Below are 19,301 nucleotides of genomic sequence, written 5' to 3' on the forward strand. Positions count from 1 at the left end.
ATCATAGATTTAGATCTTTGATCCGTTTTGAGTTGATTTTTGTATAAGGTGTGAGGTAGGGGTCTTGTTTCAGACTTCTGCATGTGGAGATCCAATTTTCCCAACACCATTTGGAGACTGCCTTTTCACTAGGGTTTTTTGTCGAAGATTAGTTGGTTGTGTAGATGCATGGATTAAATTTCTGGGGTTTCTAGTCTGTTCAGTTTGGTCTACAGGTCTATTTTTGTGCCAGTTCCAGACTGTTTTGATTATAACTGACTCATTGTATGCCTTGAAATCTTATATTGATTCGACACTTCTGACTTTGTTTTTGTTGTTTAAAATGGCTTTAGCTATTAGTGTCGGGTCTTATGTTTACCTTATGAATTTTTAGAGATTGCTTTTTCTGCTGGTGCCGCTGTAGCTCACTAGGCTAATCCTCCGCCTGCGGCGCCGGCACCCTGGGTTCTAGTCCCAGTCGGGGCGCTGGATTCATTGGGGGGTGAACCAATGGGAAAGGAAGACCTTTGTCTCTGTCTCTCTCTCTTTCACTGTCCACTCTGCCTGTCAAAAAAAATTTTTTAAAAATGTATTTGCATAAAAATATGTATTTATATATGCATATACCATGTATATGTACTTGAAATTGTATACAAGAATACTTCAAAAAGTTTGTGGGAAATGGAATTAAAAGCTAAGTTTGTTTATAAAAAGAAAGGATTTTTTTTCTAGATCGGAGACAAAGGTCATTGGAATTTTGATTGGGATAACATTAACACCATAAATTGCTTTGGGTAGTATGGACATTCCAATGATCAAATTAAAGTAACAATTAAGTTAACATTTAAATTAAATTAAGTGAACATTTAATTCTTCCAATCCATAAACATGGAAGATTTTTCCATTTTTGTGTCTTCTCCTGTTTTTCTCCCCTTAGTGTTTTATAATTTTCATTGTATAGATCTTTCACATCCTTGGTTAAATTTATTCAAAGGTATTTAAATTTTTTGTTAACTATTGTGAATGTTACTTATCTTACATACACTTTATCAATCATGGCATTATTTGTATGTACAAATGCTATTGACTTTTGTCTGTTGATTTTATATCCTCGGATTTACTAAACTCTCTTATGAGTTCCAATAGAGTCTGTCTGTCTGTCTGTCTCTCTCTTTTAAATATTTATTTATTTATTTGAAAGAGTTACACAGAGAGAAGGTGGCTGCAGGGCCCAAGGCCTTAGGCCATCTTCTACTGCTTTCCCAGGCCATAGCAGAGAGCTGGATCAGAAGTGGAGCAGCTGGGACTTGAACTGGTGCCCATATGGGATGCCGGCACTGCACACAGCAGCTTTACCTGCTACACTACAGCACTGGCCCCCCAATATCCTCTTAGTGAAGTCTTTTGGCCCCCCTATATATAGGATCATGTCATCTTCAAACAGGGATAATTTATCTTCTTCCTTTCCAATTTGTATCTCTTTTTTTTTTTTCTTGCTTAATGGCTCAGGCTAAAACTTCTATAACTATATTGAATATTAATGATGAAAGTGGGCATCTTGTCTGGTTCCAGATCTTAATAAAAGTGCTTCCAGCTTTTTCCCGTTCAATGTGATGCTGCCTAAGGTTTTGTTGTGTATGCCTTTGTGTTGAAATGTATTCCTTCTATACCCAGTTCTAAAGGTTTTTATCATGAATGGATGCTTTATTTTGTCAAATTATTTCTCTGCATCTATCAAGATAATCATGTAGTTTTTATTCATCCATTTGTTAATGCAATATACCATGTTTACTTATTTGCATATGTTGAATAATCCCCGCACTCCTTGGATAAATCTCACTTGGTCAGGGTGTATGATCTTTTGGACATGTTGTTGGATTTGATTAGCTAGTATCTTGTTGAGGATTTTTTCATCCATGTTCATCAGGGTTATTGATCGATAGTTCTCTATTGCATCTTTTTCTATTTCTGTCTGATATTAGAATACCCACTCCTACTCATTTTTTATTTCCATTTGCATGGAGTTCTTTTTCCATCCTTTCACTTTCATTCTCTGTGTATCCTTGTTGGTAAGATGGGTTTCTTGTAAGTAGCATATAGATGATTCTTGCTTTTTAATCCATTTAGCCAGTCTGTATCTTTTCATTGGAGATTTTAGTCCATTTACAGTCAGGATAATTAATGACTTGGTCTTTCCATTTTCTCATAAATATTCATATTGCTTGTTTTTGATCTTCTTTGCACTATTTTTAGGAGATTTTCTGCTTTCACATTCTTGTATGATGCTGGCTATTTTTCTATTTCTGCACATAAGACATACTTAACTATCATTTTGTAAGGCTGGCAAGGTGGTGACAAATTCTTTAAATTTTTGTTTGTTTTGGAAAGTTTCTGTTTCACTTTTATTTGTAAATGAGACTTTTCTGGGTACAGTATTCTGGGATGACTTTTTCTTTGAGGACTTGGACTATATCTCTCCACTCTCCCCTAGCCTATAGGGTTTATGATGAGAACTCTGTCAATCTGATTAAAGATTTTTCTCTTGCACATTTTAGGATCTTTTCTTTGTGTTTTACTTTTCCAAGTTTGAATATAATGTGTTGTGGCAAAGATCTTGATCGTGTCTGTTTGGGGTTCTGTGTGCTTCCTGTACTTGTTTGACCATATATTTGTCCAAATTAGGGAAAATGTCTGCTACTATTTCATTGAATAAGTTTTCTAAGTCATTCTGCTTTTCCACACCTTCAGGAGGAATGCTGTCATGTAAGTTTTTTCATCTGTTGGTATCCTGTAGATTCTGAACAGATTTTAGTTTTTCTAATTTTCTTCTTCTTTTTTGTCTGACTGAGATACTTCCAAAGCTTTGTCATCCAGCCCAGGTATTTTTTTCTTCTGCTTTACCAAGTCTGTTGTTTAAGCTTTCCACCATATTTTTACTTGACATAATGAATTCTTCATTTCCAATATTTCAGTTTGATTTTTCTTTACTATTTCTACTTCCCAGCAGAATTTCTCATCCCTGTCATTCACAGATTTCTTTAACTCATATAATTGCTTCTCTGTGACTTTTTTTTAATTTGACAGGCAGAGTTAGACAGTGAGAGAGAGAGACAGAGAGAAAGGTCTTCCTTCTGTTGGTTCACTCCCCAAATGGCCTCTACGGCTGGCGCTGCGCCAATCTGAAGCCAGGAGCCAGGTGATTCCTCTTGGTCTCCCATGTGGGTGCAGGGGCCCAAGCACTTGGGCCATCCTCCACTGCCTTCCCAGGCCACAGCAGAGAGCTGGGCTGGAAGAGGAGCAACTGGGACTAGAACCTGGCACCCATATGGGATGCCAGCACCGTCTCTGTGGTTTTGAGTAATCTTACAATTATTCTTTTGCATTCCTTTTCAGGCATTCCATCAATCTCCTTATCTTCACTGTCCAATTCTGAAGTCTGGTTTGTTCCTTTTAGAGAATCATATTGTCCTCCTTATTCATGTTTCTTGTATTTCTAGACTTATTTTCCACATCTGGAGAAAGACTTTGTGATGTCTCATCTGAAGTCTTTGTTCTTGGGAGTGTGCCTCAAGATGTGGTAGAATGCCTGCACCTTCAGGGGATATGCAGTGTGTGAAGGGCAGGGCGGGGGCTCTGGGCAGTGTTGATGGGGCAGGGAAGTTGGGGTAGCACCCAGGTTATGTGTGGTAGCTCTCCTCTGTAGTCAGCAGGGAGAGGGGTGATCATCCTGGCTGCTGTGAGCACTGCCTCCCCCTTCTCTGTGCCCCACCCCCGACTCAGTCAGTGCATGAACCACACTCCATAGTGTGGAGTACACACTATGTTCACACTCCATAGAGTGGAGTACACTGTGGGGAGCAATTTGGACTATACTGTTACTGGAATTAAGACTTATTCTATGCATCTGCTCTCCCACAATATGGCGCTGGGAGAGAAGTAAACAGCTTCCGCACAGCTGCCTCCAGTTCAACCAATAAACTGTAGGACTTGCTCCTGATTGGAGAGCAGTGTACTCGGCATGTGGGCAGCCGAGTTAGGATTGGCGGAGGAGGACTATAAAGGAGGAGAGAGACGGCATGCACCGGGAACATCTAAGGGGAACATCTAAGGGAACACCTGTGCAGCCCCCGAGAGAGCCGGCCGGCGGTGTGCCGCTCCCCTGCGGAAGTGGGGAATGTGGCCAGGGGGAACTGCCCTTCCACGGAGGTGGAAGGGATAGTAGCCAACCCGGGAAGAACCAGCAGCAAACCCGGGAAGGGCCGAGCAGACGAAAGAACAGCGCAGGGTCCTGTGTCGTTCCTCCATGAAGAGGGGGAGCGACATAATGGTGCCGTGACTCGGATATGAAGCCTAGGCAGGGTTTAGTGTCGTTCCTCCATGAAGAGGGGGAGCGACAGTACACACTATGTACACACTCCGTAGAGTGGAGTGCACACTATGTACACACTCCGTAGTGTGGAGTGCACACTATGTGCACACTCCGTAGTGTGGAGTGCACACTATGTACACACTCCGTAGAGTGGAGTGCACACTATGTGCACACTCCGTAGAGTGGAGTGCACACTATGTACACACTCCGTAGAGTGGAGTGCACACTATGTGCACACTCCGTAGTGTGGAGTGCACACTATGTACACACTCCGTAGAGTGGAGTGCACACTATGTGCACACTCCGTAGTGTGGAGTGCACACTATGTACACACTCCGTAGTGTGGAGTGCACACTATGTGCACACTCCGTAGTGTGGAGTGCACACTATGTACACACTCCGTAGTGTGGAGTGCACACTATGTGCACACTCCGTAGAGTGGAGTGCACACTATGTACACACTCCGTAGTGTGGAGTGCACACTATGTGCACACTCCGTAGAGTGGAGTGCACACTATGTACACACTCCGTAGTGTGGAGTGCACACTATGTACACACTCCGTAGAGTGGAGTGCACACTATGTACACACTCCGTAGTGTGGAGTGCACACTATGTACACACTCCGTAGAGTGGAGTGCACACTATGTACACACTCCGTAGTGTGGAGTGCACACTATGTACACACTCCGTAGAGTGGAGTGCACACTATGTACACACTCCGTAGAGTGGAGTGCACACTATGTACACACTCCGTAGAGTGGAGTGCACACTATGTACACACTCCGTAGTGTGGAGTGCACACTATGTACACACTCCGTAGAGTGGAGTACACACTATGTACACACTCCGTACAGTGGAGTACACACTATGTACACACTTAGTAGAGTGGAGTGCACACTATGTACACACTCCATAGTGTGGCTAGCACACTATGTGCACACTCCGTAGAGTGGAGTGCACACTATGTACACACTCCATAGTGTGAGCATGGAACCCTCCACCATGTCCATTCCCAGCGCTCCAGGAATTTGAGCTTCTGGAGTCAGCTCAGTGATTTCCCAAAGACCCAGGCACATCCCACACCCTGATAGGCTTCCTAGCCTGCGGAACCACCGTCCCTAGAGCCGGCTGCCTGCCTGACAGAGGCCGGTCAGTGCCCCACCCCGGTAAGTTGAGTCCGGAGCTTTGGTGGGAGGAGAGGAGGGGAGCATTGTGTCAAATGTGTGCCCTGTCCGTGCCAGCTCTTCAGGCCAGGCTTCACTCACCTTATTGTATGAGAATGGTGCTTCCCGCATTGGTCACTGGGCTCCTTGCTGGGGGGAGGAGAGGGGCGCAATGTGCCCTCCATTCCCAGAGTTAACTCCCCAGAGTTAAGTGCCCTCTGCCAGCTTGGACTCCAAGTCGGTGGGGACCACGAGGCTCTCCCCCAGGCAAGGTCACCAGTGGGGCAAGGGCTTCTGCAGCCTCCTCTCTCCTTGCTCAGGGGAGAAGGCTTTCCCGCCAGCTGCTGGCCGCCAGCGTCTCGTGGGTCCTGCAAGCCCTGTGTGTCTGTCCTGGCTTTGCTGTCCCAGAACCTCTCCTCTTTCTGTGGACTCTGCACTGCAGACTTCTCTCCAGCTCCCTCCTAGGACGCAGATCCCCCCTGTTTTTCTGGTTTCTTCCCATGATCCAAATCAATATGTCTTTTCCCTATTCAGCCATCTTGGAACCCCACACTGTGCATTTTTTTAGAAAACGTTTTTTGATGGAAACATGTCTTCATGAAAAATGTAATGGTCACTTTGGGGAGCTTTTGCAACAAGCGTTTTAAGGAAAGCTCAGATGTTCTTCTGCATCTTGCAGGAGTGAGTCAGGCTGGGATAAAGGATTGTGGGAAAGCAACCACGGGGACTCCGCTTCCTGCGTGGAGGCAGAAATACACGCCCTCATCCTCCCCCAGCTCACGTCACCTGCTGACCACCTGCAGTGTTGTGGAGGTGGTCCTGTTGGCAAGCAGACGTGTGCACGTTCCTGTGTGTGTGTGCATGTTCCTGTTCTTTGTGTGTTCTTGTTACAGGTGTGTTCCTGTGTCTGAATTCTTGTGTGCATGTATGTGTTCCACTAAGTGTGTTCCAGTATGTGTGTTTCTGTGTGCGTGCGTGTTCCTGTGTGTGTCACTGTGTATGTATGTGTGTGTGCTCCTATGTGAGTCCTTGTGTATGTGTGCCTGTTCATGTGTTCATGTCTGTGTCTTCCTGTGTGTTCTCTGTGTGTATTCCTGTATTGTGTTCCTGTGTGCATGTGTGTTCTTGTATGTTCTAACCTTGACTTGTGGAAAGGCCCCTTGGGAAATTATGCTTTTCTCAAGTTCATTTTCACTGTTAGATGACTCGCGTTCACAGTTAAAGATGCTGACCAGAGCACCCACTCTGCTACCTCCCGGGTGAAGAAGCGGGACGTTCTCAGGTTTTTAGACAACGTCCCTGAGCCTTCCTGGCTGACATCCACCCACATCCCACCCGACACGGCCGCTCACTGCATTGTGTGCACTTTATTCATTGCTTTTATTCCTGATTTTCCCACCTGTGTCGGTCTCCTTAACCAATATATCTTCAATGCCAGAATTCAGACAAGCAAGCACAAAGCTAAGTAAAGGCATCATTGCATCCGTTAGCTAAAAGCTTCAGGAGAGAGTTGGGCAGACTGGCTGGGCCACAGCTTGCCAAGAAGTTCATGGGATATGACTGTGGACAAGAGAGCAGCCGGCCGTGTGCTAAACACGGTGATGACCCCACGGCAGGGCAGGCAAGTACCCAAAGTACCTGCCTGGTGGCTGGGGCAGAGGGGCCGTGGGCTGCCTTGTCCCACCGAGGGCAGCCCAGGGCAACTTCCCGACTGCTGGTTGTACCTTTCAGAAGCGAGCGGATCCATCAGTTGTCCAGACGTCCCTCTCTGGCTGCAGAGTTCCCCTTGCTCCATGGCCCGCTCCTCTCTGGGGGCTGTCCCGACTCTTTCGAGTCTCAGTGCAACATTCAACTTACCTATTGTTTTCATTCTTCCAAGTCAAGAGGTACCTCCAACTTACCCAGGTTCATTCGCCTAAAAACTTACATTAAATCAGAGAGATAATAGATGGAAAGATAGGTGATGGGCTAAGAGACAGGCTGCCTGATTCCGTGCCTCTGTGTATCAAAGCCTGCCCTTCAGGAGCCTGATGCCAGGATTAGAGGATCCGGCAGAGTGAGGCTGCATCGTGGGCTTTGATTCTGTAAGAGAGCATCTAATCAAGCAATGGCTATTTAGGACTACTTCTACCCATAATCTTTTATACTTCTGCAGAATGGATAGTTCTTTAAATAAGATTTGGGGTAAGATTTTCCTGCAGAGCTCAGTGAAGCACAACTTCATAGCAGGTGGGTGAGTCTCTCCAGTGGCCAGGGCTTGAACAGCCGCCACAGTATTTAGTGGCTCTGTGCACCAAGTGTGGAGACCCAGTGGTACTTGTGTGTAATTACATTTCACTGCTTGATGAGAATATGGAAACTGAGTTTATCTCTTTGGAGAATAAGGAAGTTGATGGTTACCAAATCGCCCAACCTGGGCTGGGTCCCGTGGCCCTGGAGATACTTGGGGGGACCCTGTGCCCTAAATGCTTTGTTCTGCCCATGGCACTGCACACCCAGTCTCACGGTCCATCTGTTCTCGTTGGTTGGGACACTAGGGGCCTGGGGTCAGAGGGACATGAGATGCGGACACTAGGGCATTGCTGCGAGAGGTTGGTGTGTGAGCAGAGCAGATGGTCTTGGGATGAGCTCGTTTTTGTAGATGAGCCATTTCAGAAAACAGGGGGAGACTCTCTGACAGCTCTTACACTCCAGCTGTTCCCAATCTCTCCTGCCCCACCTTGTGAAGGTGAGGACACTGGCAGCAGTGGCTCTCACCCCAGGTGGGCCATACTGTCCTTGGGGGGGGGGGGCATGAGCATGGGGATGACCCCGCTGACATCACTGCCTTGTGGAAAAGTAGTCCTCTTCTGAACATTTCTGGCATTCTGAAGGAAAAGACGTTTGAGAGGTCCAGTAGCTACAGGAGGAGCCGTGAGCAGGAAGCCGCTGTTCCAGGCCCAGCTGCTGCACCTGCAGACGTAGAGGCACCGCGGCTCCCTGCTTCTTCCGCCGCCTTCCGGGGATGCTCCACTTGTACAAGTGTGGGCTGGAAGTGCCCCGGCATGCTCCTGCGTTTGCAGTGTTCCCTTAACAATGAGACTCGGAGATTATCCCAGGGCACATCTGCCTCATTGCTCTCAGCCTCCGTGAGGGTTGGATGCATGTGATTTATTTAACTAGTCCCTACTGATAGACATAAAGTGCTTTCCAGGACTTTGATGTTGCCCTGTGGACAAGCAACGCGTGCCTGTCTTTGGGTTCTTTGCTTTCTTAGAGGGAGCCACACTGACCTGACAAACTGCTTCCCGCCTCTGCACTTCCCATAATGCAAAACTTGGCACCAGTGTTTCTGCGATGATAATGATCACCAGCAGTGATTAAATGCTTGCTCGTATCAGGGCCTGTGTGAAACACTTGACATACCTTATTATTATTTCAACTTTAATATTTCAAATCCAATTTAATATCAATATGTTATTGCATAAAAGTCTAATGATGGAAATTCTATAAATATATTATTTGTTTTATAAATATATACATATATTACATAAAGTCTAATGATATAGTAACTTAATAATATTTGATATCAACTCATGATGTTACCACCTGGCCTCAATGTTATAGATGAGGCTGGGAAGCTTGACCATGGCAGGGGTTGGGGGTGAACCCAGCTACCTCTGGTCCCAGAGTGAAGGTGTGAAGCCACCCATTGTATCAGCCCTGCAGAGGGTGCAACGTGAGTGTCTAGGGTGAGGGACCGCTGTGTGCAGGCTCTGCACAGACACAGGATAGCAGTGTACACAAACGCAGCTCCCAGCTGTGCTAAGGAAAAGCCTTACTGGAATGCTGATCAGGCGTTAGAAGTTTCTAGAGCTCAGGTGCTAGGCACAGGCCACCCGTGTTGCCCCGAGGCCGAGCTGTGGCCCCCGAGCCTGACTCCAGCAGACCCCCAAGTGCGGAAGTCGGTGCGTCAGAGGGAGGCTCCTCAGATGTCTTGAGCACAACTCTCATTTTATTTCTAGTCGAAACAAAAGTGTTCTCTGGAAGCAGCGAGGAGCAGCAAGAAGCGCGCGTGACTCTGTCTGCTCCCCCAGTGGAACAGCAGCTGGAAGGGGACGGCTCTCTGAGCCACGACCTTTCTGAGCCCACGGCCAGACGCCACCAGCCCTTCCTGAACTCCACAATCCCTTTGCCTCGGTTCCTTTGCCCCTTTCACGATGTGTGCACATCTCTGCAGGAAGACAATGGTGTTCAGATAGAGAGAGAGTTCCCCACAGGTAAGGAGCAAGGGTGGCGGGTACGGATGGCCCTCAGCTGGAGTCGCACGGAGAGCGGTAGGGTGACTCCCCGGGCCTGGTTCATAGATGCTCACCTTGCAAAGCTGCCCCTTGCAGAGAGGCAAGACCAGCAGGTGCAAATAGTGGGCAGTCCCGTGTGTCAGAGGTTCCTAGCGCTGGCCCGGCTGGCCTCGCTGCCCAAGGCCGGCACCACGGAGACCGAGGAGGACCGCAGAGCCTCCTGGCTCAGCTGAGGAAGGCTTCCACAGCAGCCTGGCTATGCTGAAGGCAGCAGGTGCACCAGGCTGACCGTGGGCCCTGCTCTGCCTAGCAGGGGTAGCATCTGAGGGGCGTAGCTCTCACCTGGGCCTGACACCTCACAGGCACGAGCACAGCACACCCCCTGCACCTTGCTGGGCTCACAAGGCACTGTGCCGGGCCACCGAGACGCTGAGGACGGCCCCTGACACTTGGAGGAAATGGTTCTCTGCCGAATCCACCCTACCTGGGGGCTCACCTGTCATTCTCTGTCACTTTAGCAAGCATTCGTTCTCCTGGAGGGCATCCTTGCTGCCCCCCGTCCACTCCTGCAGACGCGCTCTGCCTCCTCCTCACTGCCTCTGTGTGGCCTTGTGCATGTTTTCTCTAGGTGACGTTAGGTCCAGGGAGCCACACTTCCGCTGCACCCTGCTCCCCTACTCTCCCCATCACCAGACCAGCAGCCCAGCCCTAACACACCCATCTTCCTTGCTGCTCCCAACAAGACTCTGTCCAGTAGGCCTTAGGACACTCCCATCAGCAAGCCATAAAACGTCTGCTCAGCTTGAACCTGCAGGCAGTAAGGGGGTCCGGGTGGCTTTGAGAAGAGCTGGGATGGCTGGCCCAGACAGAGAGGAGCCAGGCTTGGGCAGTGACACGGGGCTTGGGTAAGAGGTTCACAGGGCATGGAGCTGCGTCTCATGGCCACGTAGACTCCTGCTGGCCACCCTAAGCCCTGCAGAGCCAGGGCCCTGGCTGGTGCCGTGAGGACACGGTGGGAGAATGACGTGGCTCAGCCCTGGAGGGAGTCGCAGGCTCGTCAGGGCCAAGCGTCTGCCCACCCCAACCCCTTGGCAGCTGACTGCGAGTGGGGTGCTCCCCTGTGGGGCCGTGTTGGAAGCAGGGTGGGTGCTGCTTCAGGAAGCGTGGGAGGTGTCCCGAGGTTGGGACCCACCCGGAGGTGGGAGACTCCAGGGGGGAGGAGGCAAAGGGCTTGGTGGGGATGGCCCCCTGCAGGGCAGGAGTGAGGACGATGCTGCTGAGGTCCCTGCTGCAGGCATGGCTGAGGCCACAGCTGTGCTAGAGGTGCAGTGAGGAAAGCCAGGGGCTCGGACAGGGAGCGCAGCCTGGGAGAGGCCGAATGCGTGGCTTCTGTTCTATATTCATGTTTACATAATTAATAATTATAAACATTAATAATTAATGTAGTTATAAATATCTACCCAATGGTTATTAGTCCCTTCTGCTGCCCCAGAGTCTGCCCTGCCCTGAGGAATCCCCTCATCTCCTGATCTTTTACACAAAGGAAAGTCAGTTTGGCCCCAGGAAGAGGCCAAAACCAGTGCAGAGAGAGAGGAGAGAGAGCAGTCGCTCTCCCTCCCTCTGCAGCCCTGAAGTCTCCGGGAAGTTAGGGGGAGGGACAAACCACTGAGCTCCACCCCGTCCTTGTATCCTCAGTGTGGCACACAGGGCACAGAAAGCACCACACCCCGAAGACCACAGCTCTGATAACCGCTCAGGGCACGCTGCAGGCGAGGCAAATGTGGGAGGGCTGCTCACCTGGGCAGAGCGGCGCAGACCCCAGAGCCCAGTCGGGCCTCCGTGAGGCCAGGCGGCTGTTAGTGCTGTCCCGTGTGGCCAGGGCAGCTGCAGCGTCTGGCATGCACCATGATGTCTTCAGCATCACGAGGCTCATCGGTAACACACTGGTGTCTGCATTTGCAAAACTACCTGCTGTGTCTCACGTGCGACCCAACCCTTCTCTCCTAGGGGACTACACGTGCTGTGACTTGGTTTTGAAAATAAAGGGATGTAAGAAGAGTGACAATGCCACCGCACCTGAGCCCTCACTGCCGCCGCCACCCTCGCCACCTCCCCCCGAGGGACCCGATGCCCCGGACCTGTCAGAAAGCTATCTCAGGGCTCAGCAAACACCTGCCGGCTCCTTGACCCTGCAGGTGAGGCCTGGGTCCATCGTGGCTGGATTCCTGCCGGGGGAGACCCTTGCTGGGGAGTCTGTGGGTGCCCGACCCCACTGCCGCCTGTGAGGCTGGAAACGGACTCTCATTCTGACTCGGAGCAGGCCCGCCCTGCCGCGTTTGAGTGCTGGTGGTCATGACGCTGACTGCGCCAGGCTAGGATGAGGATAGAAAGCCAGAGGTGACAACCAACAGATGCCCAGGAACTACCCGGTCAGCTCATCAACATCAGCACCTTTGAGCCTGGCAGGATCCCAGGGAGGCAAAGCGCTGTGTGAGCCCCTCTTCAGACAGGGACACGGAGGCTTCGGAAGGTTAAGGCCATTGCCCGACGTCCCGCAGCCTTAGGTTGAAGGCTGTGCAAGGTTTCCTTCTGTGTCTTGCACTGTAGCAGGGAGAGGTACACAGCTCCTGCCAGCAGCCCATGGCACAGCCAGCCACGCCTTCTTGCTGCCTTGTAAACCTCCCTGCAAGCATGGAGCTGGCTCTGCTGCCACTCCTGCACCCTGGGGCCTTCGCAGGTTCCAGTGAGACACTCCCAGTGCCCCCAAAGGGACTCGAGCCTCCGGGGCCAGACGCAAGCAGGGGACAGCTGAGGGAGAAGCTGCGTGGGGCCAGCAGCCCATCCCAGAGGCCATCTATCCAAGCCTGGAGCACACCCAGTGACTCGTGCCTCGTGGGGCCTGGTGGCTGGTGGTTGGCACCCTGGAGGGAGCCAGCTGAGTGACTGCCTCCCCAGCACGGCAGTAAGGCACATGCGTGACACACACGAGGCTCACGCCACCCTTCCCCTGGGAACTCGGAGCCCCCAGAGGCCGGGAGGAGACGGGGACAGAGGGACATTTCTGCCCAGTGAGCCTTTAACGGAGCACCCACCGTGTGCAGAGCTCAGGCAGTGGCCGTGAGACCGGGCCCCTTCCCCCCAGGGCCCACAGCCACACGTGGAGACCTGAGTGTGCAAATCTTTCCTGTGGTCTGCGGAGCACCATAACGCCCAGGCTGCACCACGTGACCCAGGAGGGCTTGCTGCGCAGAGCGAGATGAGCCTACTGCTGTGGCCGTGGGTGGCGCTGCAGAGATGTTCGAAGAATAGTCAATTATGGGCACAGAAGGTAGATAGCTTAGTGTCTCCCTGTGGTCTACCAAACTAGCCCCAAGTCTCAGTTTTTGCATCTGTCAAATGGGAATGAATACTTGTGACTTGCAGAACGATGTGGGGATTCTAGGAGGCAATGGTTGCACTTAGAGCGTGGGGCAGGCTGGCAGCTGAGCTCTTGACTTTGACCCATGTCAGAGGCATGGCAGCGGGTGAGGGGAGGTGGGTGAGGGGAGGCAGGTAAGGGGAGGCGGATGAGGGGAGGTGGGTGCATGGAGACGGGTGAGGGGAGGCGGGTGCATGGAGACGGGTGAGGGGAGGCGGGTGCATGGAGACGGGTGAGGGGAGGCGGGTACATGGCGCTGGGTGAGGGGAGGCAGGTGCATGGCGGCGGGTGAGGGGAGGCATGGGGGGCGCTGACCTGTCCTGGGGCTCACAGCACCATGCTGCCCAGAGACTTCCTCCCAGCCTCGTCTACCCAGGAAATCTTCCAGAGTTAGATTTCCCCCGAGAAGGCACCTTCCTCTTGCTGTTGCTAAGGCTCACCTGCAGGCGCCTGTGCCCCGTGGTGCCTGCGGTCCTTCCAGCCCATGGCTCCGGAGTGCAGAACACCAGTGCTCAGCTTTGGGCAGCAGGATGGACAGGCAGATGCACCCTTTGCCTTCGCAATCTCAGTCTATGCAGCTCCTGGCTGGCCCTGCTGCAGAGGGCCCTTGGAGGCAGACTGACCACTTGTCACTGCCTTCCTTTTGCCCAAGGTCATGGGAGAAAATCATGACCAGCTTTTGCACTGTGGTTTTTGATCTCTTGATGTGGCCCCTTTAAAAAAATAAAAGAATTGGGCTGGCGCCGCGGCTCACTAGGCAAATCCTCCGCCTAGCGGCGCCGGCACACCGGGTTCTAGTCCCGGTCGGGGCGCCGGATTCTGTCCCGGTTGCCCCTCTTCCAGGCCAGCCCTCTGTTGTGGCCAGGGAGTGCAGTGGAGGATGGCCCAGGTGCTTGGGCCCTGCACCCCATGGGAGACCAGGAGAAGCACCTGGCTCCTGGCTCCTGCCATCGGATCAGCGCGGTGCACCGGCCGCAGCGCGCCGGCCGCGGCGGCCATTGGAGGGTGAACCAACGGCAATGGAAGACCTTTCTCTCTGTCTCTCTCTCTCTCTCACTGTCCACTCTGCCTGTCAAAAAAAATAAATAAATAAAAGAATTATTTAATTGAGAAGGGGAGAGAGAGAGAGAGAGAGAGAGAGAGAGAGAGAGAGAGAAAGACATCCACTTGTCCACTCCCCAAATATCCCCAATGGCTGGGGCTGGGCCACGTCAAAGCCAGGAGCCTGGAGCTGCATCTGGGTCTCCCACATGGGTGGCAGAAACCAAAGGCTTGGGCCGTCTTCTACTGCCTTCCCCGCACATGAGCAGGGTGCTGGACTGGGAGCAGAGCGGCTGGGGCCTGCACGGGCACTCCAGTGTGCTGGCCCCTGCATGAGGCATTTGGATCGGCTTTTCTTGGCCCAGTCAGACAGATTTGTTCCTTCCTCCTGAACCCAAAGTGTTCTCCTTGCTCCTTTTAGGAAGCACTGGAGGTCCGGAAGCCTCAGTTCATCTCTCGCTCTCAAGAGCGGCTGAAGAAGCTGGAACGCATGGTGCAGCAGAGGAAAGCAAAGCAGAAGGAGGGCCTGGGCCAGCAGAGCCTCCTTCCCGTCCGTGCCAACAAGAAGCAGTTCACGGTCCCCCATCCTCTTAGCGGTGAGCTGCCGGGGCTGGGGGGCACTGGGAGGACTGAGGTGACTGGGGGTCCTCGGGGCTGGGGCCTTTGCCCCGGGGTTGCTACTGCTACACACAGAGCCGACCTCAGCATCACCACGTCTGGTCCGGGAGCCAGGCCATTCTGAGAGTTTACATATGGGCACATAACTCAGCATAAATAACTTGAATGCAAGGGCAGCAAGTTCAAATTCTTGGCTGCTAGCAGATCTTTGCAAGAGATCCCCTTTGCCCTTTGTAGATTGTGCAACCGATCTCGGGGCGGGAGGTTGACTTCGGTCTGTCTGCGCCAGCATTGGTTATCTTGCGATGCATTTCCTGCTGGCCCTCTTGCTGGGCACTCTGAGGCCAGAATCAAGGGGACCCCGAGAGGGAGGGCGCACACTCACTCCCAGGAGAAGGGGCTGTCAGGAACCTTCCAGGGACCAGCCACCCTACAGGGTGCAAAACTGACCCCAGCATGGACAAGCTGCCCAGCATGGACGAGCAGACTGTTGGACGAGCAAGAGCAACAGTAAGAGAAGAGGGTGACAAGTGCTTGGGCCCTGCACCCTGTGGGAGACCAGGAGAAGCACCTGGATCCTGCCATCGGCTCAGCGTGGTGCGCTGGCCGCAGTGTGCCGGCCGCGGCGGCCATTGGAAGGTGAACCAACGGCAAAGGAAGACCTTTCTCTCTGTCTCTCTCCCTCACTATCCACTCTTCCTGTCAAAAAAAAAAAAAAAAAAGAGAGAGAGAGAGACGAGGGTGAGAGCAGGGCCATCCAAGGCCATCCTTGCAGCCCGCCAAGCCAAATGCTGAACTCCGGAGGGCTGGAGATGCCCCTGTTTTATTCCTTTGGATGCAGGAATGAGGTTGATCTTCCTAGGAAAATGTTTTAGCTCCCAGGAGGTGAAATTGTAATTCCGAGTAAAAGTCCTCTAGGGAATAACCACGTTCAATAACGGGCAGCTTAGCAAACGCTGGCAGGATCGTATGAGGGTGACCTGGGAGACAGGAAAAGGGTGTTGTAATAGAATTCCCGTAACTGCCACGGTCCACAGGCAGGGCCCCTCTTCCTGCCTCCAGAGCCCTGGGGAGGCTCGTCTGTAGCCCCTGGAAAGCGTGGACTTGACTCATCCTTGTCATACAAGGCATTTGGCAAAACACCTGCCGCGCCTTCCTCTTGGCACTTTATAGTATGCCAATAAGAGGATGTGCAGAGTGTCCCCCCAGTGGAAACAGTGTCATGCCAAGACAGGTGTGTGTTCACCAAGGGCTGTTTAGTCCCTGGCCCAACAAAGAGTGATCTGGGTCCAGGCACAGAATTCTCAAAGCACTGGTGAGGATCAAACACCAGCTATAGCCAGAGTGCCCCTGGGGAGGCCCGAGCAGCAGTGCCCCGAGCTGCCTGGGCCACTCCACCTCAGTGGGGAAGATGGCGCCCGATAAAGCTGCTGTCAACAGATAGGAAACACACCGTGCGGCAGGGCAGCGTGGTCACGAGCACATCCCACAGGGCAGCTGGGAGTTGCCTCTGGGCCAGCTCCTCCACAGAGATGCTGTGGCCTCAGCCATCTGTCCCAGGTCCCTGAAGCTGATGGGAGAAACCACAATAAGCAAGGTGGCTTAAAAGAATCCTAATTCATTCCCTAACTTTCCGGAGGCCAGAGGGAAAAATCACCATGTCCACGGGTGGGTTCCTTGGGGAGGCCCCAAGTGAAGGCCTTGTCCCTTGCTTCTCTCTCGCTCCTGGTGGCTCCTGGTGCTGCCTGGCCCTCCTTGGCTTGGAGACAGATCATCCAGTCTCTGCTTCCATCTTTCCTGTCCGTCTTCCCTGTGTCTGGGTCTTCGCATCCAGATTTCCTCTTCTCATCCACTGGATTGGAGCCCAGCCTGATCCAGGATGACCTCATCTTGCCCGTTTCCGAAGGAGCAGCAAGGTGACCTGCGCCGGTGTGCGGACTTGCACGGGCGCATGTGGAAGGACACATCTCTGCTCTCCACGCCATCAGGCTGTGCTGTTTTGCCCAAAACAGACATCCTTACAGGTTCCACATTCCTTCGAGTGAGAAAGCCTAACAGTGTGTGTAAGGAAAGGTTCTCAGGCCCAGTGAACAGCGTTCAATCGCAACCTTCGGTCCCCACCTCCCAGACAGCCCTGGCGGCTGCAGCCGGACTTTAGGGCCATGCCGATGGCCCCTGCGGTATTGACGTGCTGATAAGAGCTTTACTTGGCTGTTTACATCCGTGTGGGGTCCCTTCAATCCGACAACTCTGCAATCGTGAGCTCAGGCAAACGAGGGGGACTTGCAGTCTGCGGGACTCGTCTCCAGCCGTCTGCCGGCGCTGTGTGGGAAGCCAAGGGCAGATGTTTTTCTCACACGCGGAATGAGTTTGTAAGTCACACGCATGAGTGAGCTCCGGCTGCAGCGGCCAAGGCTCTGGAAGAAGGAAGGCCTTCCCCGCTGGGGTAGCTGCCTCCGGTCTGGCTGGCCAAGCAGTGTGGGCTCGGAAACAGGCCGGAGAGGTTCTGCTGGGTGCTCCGGCAGCTGAAGGCCACGGGAGAAGCGGGGCCGTCGACTGGCCAGAGCGAGCCCCGAGAGGCCCGGGGGTCAGCTGTGCAGCGTGGCGGACAGAGAATGCGGCGCAGCCTCTGAGGCCCCAGGGCAGGGAGGCGCCTGTGCACAGGAGTGCAGGCACCTGTGCAGGTGAGGGTGGGGAATTTCTGTGATGAACGGATGACTGGGGACCCCAGAAGGGCCAGGAAGCAGCATCATAAAGGTCCTGGCTCCAGTCCCCTGGCTCCCTGTGAGTGTGAGCGAGTGAGCAGGGGCCGTGTAGGGGAAGAGTGGAGCGGGCTGGGTGCAGGGGAAAGTGCAGCAGTGAGGGGTCCCGCGAAGTGGGGGCGGGCAGGGCACGAAGGTGACCTGTGAGGCCACAGGTCATCCCGGGCTGCCGCTGGGTTTCAGCTTACTCCACCCCAGCCTCCCGGGTCTTGCTCCCTCGCTCCACACAGGCAATGCAGGCACCCGTCCCTTCCACGAAGCCGCGTCCGCCGCTCCTCTGTGATGTGGAATCTGCCCAGCCTCCCGAGCCCTGCTCAAGTTCAGCCTCTTGCTGCTTCCCCCAGGCCCTCTCTCTGCTCCTGGACCCCCTGACCTGGCCTCGGCGGCTGGCGACTCAGTGCTGCTACCTGGGCTCCAGGCAGCAGTGGCTCAGAAAGCCTGGCAGGGGGTGCCCGTGGGGCCTGGCCTCTGTCCCTCCCTGCCACAGGCCTGACCCCTGCCCCAGCAGATCCCTCCCTGCCACTTCCCTCCAAGCCCAGGCCGTCCCCTTTCCATCAGGCACACCTCCTGCCTCCACGGAGCAGCCCCGCCCCACATTTGCTTTCTCTCCCCCTCCCCCTCCCCCTCCCCCTCCCCGTCTCATCTTGCCCCCATTTGAACATCCGTGACGGCGATATTGACTCCTGGCTCTGGGCGTGTCCTCCTGTCTCTAGAGCACCTGCCTTCTTACTTCCTCAGTCACCTGGCATCACCTGGCGTGCTGGGCAAACCTCCAGTAGAAAGAAGTGCCAGGGCCGTCAGCGCTGCTCGCTAGGCTAATCCTCCACCTGCAGTGCCGGCTCACCGAGTTCTAGTCCTGGTTGGGGTGCTCGGTTGCCCCTCTTCCAGGCCAGCTCTCTGCTGGAAGGCAGTGGAGGATGGCCCAAGTGCTTGGGCCCTGCACCTGCATGGGAGACCAGGAGGAAGCACCTGGCTCCTGGCTTTGGATCAGCACAGCGGCCTTTTTGGGGGGGTGAACCAATGGAAGGAAGAGCTTTCTCTGTCTCTTTCTCTCTCACTGTCTAACTCTGGCCAAAAAAAAAAAAAAAAAAAAAAGAAGTGCCGGGGGCACCGACCACACCGAGTCCCTCCCTCGGGGACTCCACACTGCACCTCATGCATCACCAGCCTCTGAGCTAATCTGAATTGCATTACCCACACTGCCCAGGAGAGCCAAGTCAGAGCCATTCAAATCAGGAGCGATGGAGGAATGGAATTCTACTTTTAGGAGCATAGGTTGCATTCGCAGAGCGGCTGGCTGGAGAGGGGCCCCAGCAGACACGAGATGGCCCCAGGAGCCATCGCAGAAACGAGAATGTCTGCTCCCCCCACAGCTAGCTGCGCCCGGCCGTGCCGTCCTCAGACCGCCACTGCTTTTCCATAAAACACTTAGATAAATGTTTGTGTTCAGTTCTCCCCATCTTAATCACAAGGGAAGTTTTTAATGTGCTTATCTGATAAAAATGCATTTTTACTTTATCAGCCCACCAAGAACACAGGAAGCCCGAGTTATGGAGAGGCCACTTCCTTAGTAGTGAGACGCGCACACGCGCTCCGTTATCACGCGCTGTCGTCGGGGTCCCGCACCCACGCGGTGACGTGCTGCACCTTTCTAAGAAGCATGAGCAGAA

At 53.0% G+C, this 19,301-nt stretch overlaps 1 protein-coding gene across 9 annotated transcripts in view; it reads left to right on the forward strand.

The window, feature by feature from the left end:
* The window catches only part of C15H10orf90 (chromosome 15 C10orf90 homolog), a 231,072-nt gene that overhangs the window by 191,270 nt on the left and 20,501 nt on the right, over positions 1 to 19,301 (forward strand). For 8 of the 9 annotated variants that reach the window (XM_017350773.3, XM_051833506.2, XM_051833507.2 and 5 more), the window contains 3 exons: positions 9,517 to 9,771; positions 11,800 to 11,987; positions 14,673 to 14,847. In XM_017350773.3, coding sequence (XP_017206262.2) covers positions 9,517 to 9,771; positions 11,800 to 11,987; positions 14,673 to 14,847 — 618 coding nt within the window. The remainder of the gene's footprint in view (positions 1 to 9,516; positions 9,772 to 11,799; positions 11,988 to 14,672; positions 14,848 to 19,301) is intronic. The other variant, XM_017350774.3, reaches the window with a different exon arrangement.

This window comes from Oryctolagus cuniculus, chromosome 15, assembly GCF_964237555.1.
Source record: "Oryctolagus cuniculus chromosome 15, mOryCun1.1, whole genome shotgun sequence".
Classification (NCBI taxonomy): Eukaryota; Metazoa; Chordata; class Mammalia; order Lagomorpha; family Leporidae; genus Oryctolagus; species Oryctolagus cuniculus.